The sequence below is a fragment of the Schistocerca piceifrons genome, chromosome 8, assembly GCF_021461385.2.
Source record: "Schistocerca piceifrons isolate TAMUIC-IGC-003096 chromosome 8, iqSchPice1.1, whole genome shotgun sequence".
In the NCBI taxonomy this organism is placed as follows: Eukaryota; Metazoa; Arthropoda; class Insecta; order Orthoptera; family Acrididae; genus Schistocerca; species Schistocerca piceifrons.
In genome coordinates this window covers 54,273,532-54,285,774 of record NC_060145.1, presented here as the reverse complement: position 1 = coordinate 54,285,774, position 12,243 = coordinate 54,273,532, and the positions used below count along the sequence as shown (strand labels likewise).

The 12,243-nt window shown below is 40.3% G+C and overlaps 1 protein-coding gene across 1 annotated transcript in view; it reads left to right on the top strand.

Annotated features, from left to right (window-relative positions):
• The window catches only part of LOC124711883 (alpha-tocopherol transfer protein-like), a 147,549-nt gene that overhangs the window by 40,812 nt on the left and 94,494 nt on the right, over nt 1-12,243 (top strand). The window contains exon 3 of the mRNA XM_047242125.1: nt 10,544-10,703. Within this exon, the coding sequence (XP_047098081.1) occupies nt 10,544-10,703 (160 nt within the window). The remainder of the gene's footprint in view (nt 1-10,543; nt 10,704-12,243) is intronic.

The window sequence follows — 12,243 nt, the reverse complement described above, 5'->3', positions numbered from 1 at the left end:
CACAACAATCTTCGCTGCTCAAGCTACTGCAATACAGCAAGCGCCACTACTGCCAGCTAAATAAAAGATTCAAACTACTGAAGGCACTAACTACTGATAGGGGTAGTTAGCAAATGAAAGATATTAATAGAGAACAAACAATGTATTTACCTTGATATCATCATGTATAAATATAGCTGTTCATGACAAATTACAAATCTCCGCCATCTCTCTCCCCACATCCACCACTGTTGGCGGCTCACCTCCAACTGCGCAACGCTACGCGCTGTTCACAGCCAGCTGCCTAACACTACAATGGCGAGTATTACAACAATGCAAAGCAGCCACAGACTGCACACAGCACAGCCAGTGATTTTCATATTGAGCGCTACGTGACGTTGCCAATAAGAAAACATAAACAGCCTACTTACATAGAGAAAACATAAACAGCCTACTTACATAGAGAAAACATAAACAGCCTACTTACATAGAGAAAACATAAACAGCCTACTTACATAGAGAAAACATAAACAGCCTACTTACATAGAGAAAACATAAACAGCCTACTTACATAGAGAAAACATAAACAGCCTACTTACATAGAGAAAACATAAACAGCCTACTTACATAGAGAAAACATAAACAGCCTACTTACATAGCCCCCATGCTCCCCACAAAAAATTTTACAAATTTTTTTTTGGGCAGTGGCCAATAATGATTTGATAAAATTTTTCATAATTACAATAACAAAGAAATCAAATCCACACACTTATTGATACAATGTTGGTCAAAAGCTCAAATTTTCTCACAGTCCATAAAGATAGTCCAGATCATCCATCATAATAGTAATTACAGGTTTTTTTTTCACAAAGTCTCATTAGTAAAAGAAATTGCACACAGAAGTAGTGGATTTCCATGCAGTCTTGAAGAAGTAGTGTTGTCCTTCCAACGGAAAGACAGTGCTGACTCTTGACATGCATACAGGTAATGGTCCACAACAGAGCAAACCCACAGCAGAGTCATTCGAAGTTCTGACGAATATTGGTAGGTAGGTCATCACAGAGCAGACCCACTGGAGTCCTGGTAGAGATTGTGGTATTGGTGGGCCACCAGAGGTGCAGACCCACTGTAGTCCTTGTAGAGATTACGGTATTGGTGGGCCATCGAAGGTGCAGACCCACTGTAGTCCTTGTAGAGACGGCCAGCAGCCATCTGTTGCGATTGTGCAGATGCACACTCACCATCAAAGAGTCTTGCGGAGAATATAGCAAGTCCATAAACCACCACTTGTGCACTCACAAAGTTTCTGGAATTGTCCTTAGAACCAGCAATGCTGTTATCCAGTCCCTTGCTGAATCATTAACACACGTGCAAACACTATCAGTCCCTACTTCTCACATATTGTCCATATACTATGACCAACAGAAACGTGTGCAGTGAAAGGAATGCTTACAAGTTACTTAATTTGATGAACTGGTGTCAATTACAATATTATAACATGAGAATACAATTACAAAGGTACAAAATACATCATTAAAAACATAATAATACAGATAAAGAATCGAAATAACATATACATCAGTGTTACAGGAATTATGACATAAGTAAATACATAAAGATCACAAGAACTTTTGAAACATCACCTTCACATGTGAGCAACAAACCAGAACAGAATTAATATTATCTAACATCTTTACAAAGTAAATAACATATTATTAATGCCAATTATATTCGAGGATAACAGTATTCCTCATCATAGTGAATGTAACTTAGTATTAGAAGAAGAAAAAATTCTATGAAACTACACAGAGACAGGAAGAAAACAAATACACAAGGGTACACAAACACATACTGGGATAACACAAAAGGAAAGGACAGGGTTCGTTTTCAGTGTAACATTTGGTACTGCAGTCCATCCCAAAACTTCATTCCATAGATCTTTCGTCTTATTTCAACCTTTGCTTCCACCAAAAAAATCTTATCCAAGCATGCTTTCTGTATTCTGTTCATATTTCTTTCAAAATAATTATTTCTGATTGTACAATACTCATTTGGGCCCAAATCCTTTTTATATAACTTCGCAATGCATTCTTTACCTATTCTCCATAGTCAGTTTCTCATATAGTCTACCCCCTCTTAAGCTAACTTAAATCTACTGAGCTCAGATGCTAAACTAAGGGATGAGTCAATGCAGCAGTACGTAAAACAATTATTATAAACAGCAATGAAAAAAAATGGAAAATTGCAAAGCAAGCTACAGTATAAATTAGCAAAAGTCAAATTCAATAACACTATGCCTGGCAAACAGCAGCAACTTATACCTAAACATGACATAGCGCAAGCAGAAAAAAATATTACACTAAAAATGGCCATGTCTAATACCTATGTCACATCTTAACACTAGAGTGATGCATCACAATTTATTCTACAAGAGAAATTACCAAGTACTTGAAAAGAATATTATGTGTTACTGTTACTAGTTCCTTCTTATTGTTCTTTCCTTTCCAAGTGCTCCTTTTTTTAAAGAATGTGGATCATAAAATAATTATTTAATAGATCTGTTGACAGAAAGTGTTCACATTAGCAAATGCATTTCATTTTATAAAAGCAATGCTGCAACACAGCTGAAAAACAGGTATCAAATGAAATAAGCAACTATGAAAAGCAAAGCATAAAAATATCATTCAGTAGCTATGTGGCATTTCGTAAGTCAGTAGCTCTCAATTCTCGTAGAAAGACACTTGTCATTATCAGGTTTGCAGATGTAAGAATATTTCCAAGGATAATGGCCTCCCCTTTTTTTTGTGCTACCTGTGCCGCTGAAAAGGGCTCGCAATAATGGCTTTTTCTCCAGGCGTCTGACACAGCTGGGTGCCCGCGACGCATTACGTGCAGGTGGTCACTTAACTTTCGTACGGAAATATTTACGACAGGAGATTCTGCTACCGCGGTAGTCTCATATAAAAATATTTCACAGGTCAAGAATTAGCGTTGCAAATCTGTAGAAACAAAACCCTATAAATATAACAGTGTCCAAAAAATGTTCAGTGGCATTGTGATACATTCACACATGATTCACACATGTCATAACTCTTAAAGTACGATTCTTGGTTTCCAACATCCTTTTTCACAAGTCAAGAGTCCCTACCCACTATTCATTACTCCTTACCTTATTGCACATATACGTATCCATCGACACTCGTCAATATTTCGTCATTATAAATATGAAGCATAATCAAATAACTCATATAGTAGCCTCAGCCTATTAATCGTAAACATACCTCAGCAGCATAATACACATCGTCGTCGTAATAATAACATCATAACACCTCAGTCAAATCTCAAAATCGTCGTAACTTCCTCCAATAATTTCTAAGCCTAAAAAAATTCTCTGCTCATGTCAAAAGTGTCAGCTGCCTCAAACGTACTTTAAAAATCATGATCTCATACCAAATACATCATTCAAAGCTCTCATAGTATCACAATGATTCCGAAAAAATATGAGCATTTCACAAAGTACAGACAAAATACAATTTCATAAGTGTGAAGTTATCCAACTGTGTAATTGCGTAGACATGTGTCACTGACATAGTAAAAAGAATGTTTGTTTCTCTGTCAAATAATCAGATAGCTGTGTAATTCTGTGTTAGAGAAATATGGTACCGATGTGTAAAGTTGTATAAGCAAATACCATATTAGCTAGGGCTCCTTGTGCTTGCCAAACACATGGTACACAAAGCAAGCGTGTACCCCCCTGAGGATAAATGTAATTATACCCTCAGGTGTTACAGATTACAGCAATGGAATGAAATATATCACGGAAAACTTTCTTTGTAATTCAAAAATCTTGAAAAATAAGTGGCTTAAGTACAAAATCTCTCAAATGCGTGTCCTGTAGCGCTAAATGTGCGTCTTGCTGTAAGATAATTCTGTGGAACTGTCGTAGTTATCGTCCTCTGTAAGCAAAGTTCTGCTAAAGTCAATGTACTTACCTCATGATACACAAAAGTGAAATGCTTTGCGTATAGATATCTTAGTTATTACGCTTATTGTTGTGTTGAAGAACGTACTGTGCTGTAACGTATTGTTGTGCTATGGAAAACCCTGTCTCATTGTAGCTATACTACAAAAGTTACTACTAAAACATGTTTTACTTTCCAGAATAAAACAGAAAAACTGTGCAGATATAAAACAGAAACACTGCAAAAGCAACATCGTAAATTGTCACTCATTAGTAGCGTCGTGATAAAATCGTGTAGCTGTCACATAAACTAACCACTGTGTCATCTGGTATCTCACAGAAAGTACTTTAAACCGAGAATGTATTTTCAAGTAAACCAAAATGTTGCATTAAAATCTCATTAGCAGTACCAGATATAATGTTATTTTTCTCGGAGCCAGCCGGCGCACGTGTATGCCTGCGGTGCGAGTCATTGTCTGTCTCTTTGTTGCCGCGCGTCGTTACTGGGATTAGGAGGCCTAACTTCCACAAATTCGCCTTGCCGAGAGGGCCCAGCTCTGTTTAAAGCTCGCCAGTTCTGATGGAATTCAGGTCTGTCGTTTTGTCGGTAGTTTACACAGTTTCTTTCGTGTCGGTCATGTGGTGGAGAATTTCTCCCTGAATCGTAACTGCGCACTGAACTGTTGCGTCTGAAATTATTCTGTCTCCCTTGATAATAATAGTTCTGATTACCATATTGTCTGTTTCTATGGTTATCTCTGTCATATTCATTACTACGGAAATGCGATCTTTCTCTGTAACTATTACTCTGCCAATGGTTGTCATATGGGTGGTGTCTGTTTTGGTCACGATTTGTGTTTTGTGAATAGCCTTGTCGCGTCCAGTTATCATTTCTGTCGTCACGGAATTGTGACAGATGTGACCTGTAATTGTTGTGTTCCTGTTTTCGCGTTCCGCGATTGTCAGTGTCAATTTCCAGTTCTTGTAACAGTCCCTGAAAAGCTTCAATGTCGTCTTTGCAACGTCCTGCCAAAATAATGTGTCGTAAGTGTTCAGGCAATTTGATTAAGCAAATGCGGATAAGTTCTGAGGGGCTGTATGGGTTTGACAGGTACTGATTCTTATGCAACATATCTTCAAAATATTTCATAAGACTGGAAAATTCAGATTGTTCGAAACGTTTCATCATTATGATGCTTTGTTTTACTCGGTCTTGTGTGGCCTGAGACCAATATGCTGAGAGGAAGGCATGATAAAATTCTCCTTCACTGTGACAATCGTGAATGACCGATCGCATTCTTACAGCTGGTTCATTCTCTAAGTAGCCACACATAAATTCTAATCTGTGTTCCAACGACCAGTTGGGAGGAAAACAATGAGAGAATTGATGGAGCCATGCTTGTGGATGAATGTCGTTGCCAGAATTCTTAAATGTTTTGAATTTACGTGTAGTAATGAACAGCTTATAGTCAAAATCATCATGTCGGCAAGTCGCATGTCGGTCATTGTTACGTCGTTTCGGCGGTTCCATCTCAAAATTCGGCGTACCTTGCCAACTTCTTTCACAATTTCCGAAGTGCCCTGTGTTGTTATTTTGTGTCTGTTCCGTATTTGTATGTCCCTCTTCCCGTATTGGGGCGCGAGTGTCCTCTGAAATACGTAATTCTTGTATTACCTGTGTCAGCTGATCTTGTACTTCCCGGATTTCTCTTTGGTGTTGCGTATTAATTTGATTCTGATTTTGTTTGAATTTCCTAATTTGTTCATACTCTTCTGTGTCAGTGAAGGCTACAGGTGTTGTGTCATTCAGATCATCATCTACCTTTGTAGATAAGTTAGTGAACTGATCTGAAAGTTCGGCTACTTTATCCGATAGTGTACTTATTTCCTCAGTGTGTTTTTCTGAACCAAGTTTCAGAGTATCTACTGTGTCCTTTAAGTTTTCCTGAGTTTTTGCAAGTTGCGTAACCGAATCGGTAGATGCAACTGAGTCAAATTTAGCTTGCAAGGTCTCATGATTTTCATGAACAATAGTTTGCAGTTCTTTTATGGCTGCTTCGTGATTCCGTAATGCATTTTCATGCCGCGAAAAAATAGGTTGAAAATGCTCACAAATTTGAGTTTTTTACGTCATTACAGACCTTTTGACATTTCGATTCGATGTTATGTATCTCAGTAGTTAAATCTTCACGCGTTTGTTCAAGTGTAGTGTCTAACTTTTGAAGATTTTGTCCCATTGCGTCTAACTGTTGCTGTGTTTGTCTCTGGTGTTGTTCCATTGTGTCTAACTTTTGAAGATTTTGTTCCATTGTGTCTAACTTTTCAAGCTTTTGTCCCATTTGTTGCATTAACTGTAATAACAATGCACTGGTGTCTGAAACATGTTCCTCAGTGCTTTTCGGCAGTGAATTTGCACCGGCAACATTCACATTTTGACAAGCGCAAAATGTGTCTTGACTCATTTGAGAAAACGGTGAGGACGCAAAACCTGAATCTACAGTATTTGCAAAATTGTGTCCTGTCATTTCGGATTCTTGAGGCGAGCTGTTGCCGACCGATCGATCGATAATGCTTCCCTCTTCACTAATTGTTTCACTGTCCGTGCCATTGTTTGCCGCCCGCTCCATTTCCCTATGCACGATTACCAAATTACTACTTTGAACATCAGTTAATTCATTACTCGGTGGCGCTAACACACTGCTTTCATTTTCACTGTCATTTCTCAGTTTACTTTGGAGCCTAGCGTTACGTTTTTCACACGCCATAATTGTCACAATATTTCACACGATAACACAGAAAAGCACAATTTGAAGAGCAAAATAGAATAACATAGCAATGGAAATAATGTCTACTTAATTGCCAGCGCAGCTGCGAAATACTTGGTGCAAATCTACATGCATGCCACAACCGTTTTACTGTACAACAATGAAAAACTACAACTACAAAGGAAATTCTCTCTATGATTACGCGCTATCAATAAACAAAATCTACACTAAATACACAAACTACAAGAAAAAAATCAGAAGATTCCAGTGAGGTATCCTCGGCTAAGGGTCGACATATGAAACTTCCCCTTTGAACAATTATACAGGACTGTCCTTAACCTGACACACAATACTTTGTTAGCGCAACGCAATCTGACTTTCAAAATTCCCTACAAAAGAATGGCCCTGACTAACATTAAACTATACCTTTCACAAATCACTTACCTCACAACAATCTTCGCTGCTCAAGCTACTGCAATACAGCAAGCGCCACTACTGCCAGCTAAATAAAAGATTCAAACTACTGAAGGCACTAACTACTGATAGGGGTAGTTAGCAAATGAAAGATATTAATAGAGAACAAACAATGTATTTACCTTGATATCATCATGTATAAATATAGCTGTTCATGACAAATTACAAATCTCCGCCATCTCTCTCCCCACATCCACCACTGTTGGCGGCTCACCTCCAACTGCGCAACGCTACGCGCTGTTCACAGCCAGCTGCCTAACACTACAATGGCGAGTATTACAACAATGCAAAGCAGCCACAGACTGCACACAGCACAGCCAGTGATTTTCATATTGAGCGCTACGTAACGTTGCCAATAAGAAAACATAAACAGCCTACTTACATAGAGAAAACATAAACAGCCTACTTACATAGAGAAAACATAAACAGCCTACTTACATAGAGAAAACATAAACAGCCTACTTACATAGAGAAAACATAAACAGCCTACTTACATAGAGAAAACATAAACAGCCTACTTACATAGAGAAAACATAAACAGCCTACTTACATAGAGAAAACATAAACAGCCTACTTACATAGAGAAAACATAAACAGCCTACTTACACTGTTACCGGCCAGTACTGTCTCAAGATGGTTGATATGAGATTTTTTTTTGGATGGCCTTACGCAATAAGTACCTGAAATTTTCTAAACTCATTAATGCAAATTTTTTTAACATAGCTTCATCTTCAATCCTTTGTTTCCTGAATAAATCCGTTGCTAGATCTTTGACGACCAACAAATAATTCTGTTAATTTATTAATGATGGATCTTGTGAATTCCGTGGCCGTTTATAAAAATTGGATCACGCAATCAGCCACAAAGACGTTGAATGTTTTATTTTACTGCCATAACCGGTTTCGGGCTACCATACCCATCTTAAAATGGCTAAAATTTTTTGTTGAACAGATGTTTTGGTTAACAGCATGCGGCTGGGTGAGTCGGTCTTCCGTGTTAATGCTATCGTTCAGTCCGCCTACCTCGATAGAATGTTTGCCGATGTCCCTTCACTCTGTGGTAGCAGACACGTGCTAGGCAGTATAAAAAGCAGCGTTGATGAAACCACTATCCACCACACAGAGGCCGCGTAACTCCAGTTGAAAGTAGATCCTGCAAGTAGGTCCTGATTAAAAAATCGGGCGTTCGGGCTATTCAGTCTACTTGCAGAAAAGCATTTAAAATTAGATTAACTCTGCTTTTTATTTATATTGAGACACGTGAAATGACTATACAGTCCGTACTTAATATGGTAAAAGGTTATCATTGAAAGTCCACTGTCCATGTAACAACTATTCACTCGAAAAAGCAGCCAGAATTTTAGCAAGTTCGACCCGACTAATTTTCACGTTCTAAAAGTCACAGACCCACAACTATTGGCGAGTTAAACATTCGGTCATTTCAGTGGTCTTCTTCGTAAGAAGTGCTTGCCAAAATATTCAGTACAGAGCACGAAACAAGCCACGTGGAGTTGTCACTACGACCAGAAAGTTCAGATGCTCATCTCTCTCAAACTATTTAACTTATAAACACCAAACATTTCATTAAAATGTTCGTAACTCCAGTCGCTTCAGTCACGGTGTGTACGACCCGAAATTAGCTCACTATTTCTTCATCTTAGAGTATTTTTAAGGAGCGAGTTAACATCGTATTATCTGTAAACCGTCTAGCAAGCGACACTGTCGAGGTACTCTCCTCTCTGACCATTCCTCTATTCGCGTGGGAACAGCTTAATTTTGATTGTCTGTTGATCTAAACGTCCAATCAGAACGTTACTTCCTGATTCTCGCTGCAAATCTTGCCATATCCAGTCAGTAATTTGATAGTAATTAGTGTCAACAAAACTTCAGCATCTTGTATTATGTTTAATCAAAATAAGTGCGAAATATTCTTCAAATTGATAAATAAACTTACTCCGCCTCTAACTTCCATTCTGGTTGCTTTTATACAAAAGCATGTTCACACTGACATAGCTTTCCCACGGTTCGTACGAAGTTTTACGTAAAACGAGATATTAAATTTTAACGTGTGTCCCACATACATTCTCTCAATCATTCCCACGCACTCGGACAACAAAATATAATCAAATAATTTTGACCGGTTTTTGTATTGCGTAATGCAAAGTGCCTAAGTTTTAAAAAGAAAATTCTAATTGACTTTTATGCTCTGACAACTTTGTAATGGTTTCAAATGATGATGAGTCAGTCGGTTGTTGTTCCTAACTTGGTTTTAAAAACCAAGCGTAGGTTTTAGGGTTTCTAGGTAATTCTCTTTATCTCCAGAACTATAACAAATAAAAATCTGAAATTTTGACAGAATCATTCTATTAATAACAAAGGTTGTGTACCAAATTTGAACAAAATCGGATAATAACTAATATGGATTATTTAGATTCGTAGATGGTATGAACCTTCGTATAGACTGAATGTTACGCTATGCAGTTCTCGCGGCAGGCAGCGTCAGTTGTGCTGTGAGCAGAGCGAGGCAAAAAAAAAAACCATCCTGCAGCCACCGTACTAGATGGCTGCGTGCCTTACTGCAACGAATGTTATCTCGTAATAACATGCTGGGTTATAAGCATATCGTTCCACAGTATGTTCCAGTAGATGACTGGTTTTGTTGCGATAAAGAAAAACATCACATGTATAATACATGTACGATGCTCAACAAGCATTCTAAAAATTTGTGAAGTGTGCCACAGTAACTCACAATGTATGTGATGTGGTGGATTTCAAGAACGGATACAGTGAGCTAGAGAACAATGTGGACCACAACAAAACGAACCATCCTCTACTGGAATATATTGTGGAGCAGACATCTGTTAACCAAAACATCCATGTAACGAAAAATGTGGGCATGCCACAACGAATCCGGTTATGGCAATAAAACAAAACATTCAAAAAGTATTTCCGGCTGGTTGCGTCATTCACAAACTAAAATAATTTTCTCCTTCACCATAAAGGTCTTATTATTTTCCTTTTGTTACCCAAGTTTGCGTTCAAGAAATTAGATGCTGCTATTGTTTGCAAAATCATAATACACTATTGTGATGGTGCTTCAATGGGATTGAGGCGCAGCCTTCCAACTTAGAGCATGCGACATCGTTCAAGACACAGAAACTTTGCAGTACGTTTTCACGTCGCACACAAAAACCTGGCACCACCAGTTAACCTGTTGCATGTAATTTGTATAAAGGTATCGCTTAGTGTTGCCGTGGTCACCGTGCTACTCCAAAACCAGGACTTCGGCACTGGGAAGGAAGTTATGGCGGGTCGCCCGTTGTAGAGACTGTGGTACCGGAATCTGAGATTTCCTCTCTCTGCAGATGACGCTTGGCTGCTAGCGTTCCTGCGAGGCTGCGAGTTCTCGCTGGAGAGGACAAAGGAGCGGCTGGACAATTACTACACACTGCGCTCCCTCATGCCGGATGTTTTCGATAATCGGGACCCACTCGGCAAGGAGCTGGTGGCCGCAGTCAGCGCCAGGTAGGTCTTTCAACTTTCAGACCGTTTCGCAAAATTCTCTAGATATCCAAGCTGGGTCATGTTTGTTGCAACTCGAGCTTTTCGAGGTAACCACATTTGTCAGGGGCTGAGTGTACCAAACGGTGTCTTCTATACGCGGCGAGCCCGAACTCCAACAAAAATTCGAGGTTGTCAGGGATATTTTGAGTATTTTGGTAGAAAGGATTTCACAGTAATTCTTCTACGCCTCATGGATTAGCTGTCGAGCCTGTTCAGTCTTCATAAATTGAATGTCCACCTGATTTTAGGACTTCGAACAGTACTGATTCCAGTCGGTGTATAGCCAAAGGCTAGCTGGGGAAGTCGTTCACTGTCCGTTTTTTAGCATCCATTCTTTGTGCGTGTTCATACCAAGTGTTGCTCTATTTGGTTTCTCTCTTTCAACTCAGTGAACCGACTCTGGACATTGGCCTCCCGGAGACTGATTTGCGAGCTGTCTTACGCCGCGAAGCTTTCGAACTTTGGGACACTAAATGGCGCGCCCTGCCTTCACCAAACAAACTTCAGGCCATCAAGGAGGATACCGGTGTGTGGCGCTCCTCCTTGCGGGTCTCTCGCAAGGAGTCTGTTGTCCTCTGCCGGCTGCGCATCGGGCATACATGGATGACACATGGCCACTTACTGCGACGTGAGGACCCACCTCTATGTCGCTGATCCCTTTTGACGGTGGTCCACATTTTGTTGGAGTGTCGCCTTTTAGCTGTGCTCAGGCACACGTTTGCGCTGCCTACACACTCCCTGCCCTTTTAACGGATGACTCTGCCATGGCAGGCTTAGTTTTGCGTTTTATTCGGTCGGTCGTCTGTCTTTCTTGTCGCCGGTCGGTCGTCTGTCTTTCTTGTCGCCGGTCGGTCGTCTGTCTTTCTTGTCGCCGGTCGGTCGTCTGTCTTTCTTGTCGCCGGTCGGTCGTCTGTCTTTCTTGTCGCCGGTCGGTCGTCTGTCTTTCTTGTCGCCGGTCGGTCGTCTGTCTTTCTTGTCGCCGGTCGGTCGTCTGTCTGTCTTTCTTGTCGTCGGTCGGTCGTCTGTCTGTCTTTCTTGTCGTCGGTCGGTCGTCTGTCTGTCTTTCTTGTCGTCGGTCGGTCGTCTGTCTGTCTTTCTTCTCGTCGGTCGTCTGTCTGTCTGTCTGTCTGTCTTTCTTGTCGTCGGTCGTCTGTCTGTCTGTCTGTCTTTCTTGTCGTCGGTCGTCTGTCTGTCTGTCTGTCTTTCTTGTCGTCGGTCGTCTGTCTGTCTGTCTTTCTTGTCGTCGGTCGTCTGTCTGTCTGTCTTTCTTGTCGTCGGTCGTCTGTCTGTCTGTCTTTCTTGTCGTCGGTCGTCTGTCTGTCTGTCTTTCCTGTCGTCGGTCGTCTGTCTGTCTGTCTTTCTTGTCGGCGGTCGTCTGTCTGTCTGTCTGTCTGTCTGTCTGTCTTGTCGGCGGTCGTCTGTCTGTCTGTCTGTCTGTCTGTCTTGTCGGCGGTCGTCTGTCTGTCTGTCTGTCTGTCTGTCTTGTCGGCGGTCGTCTGTC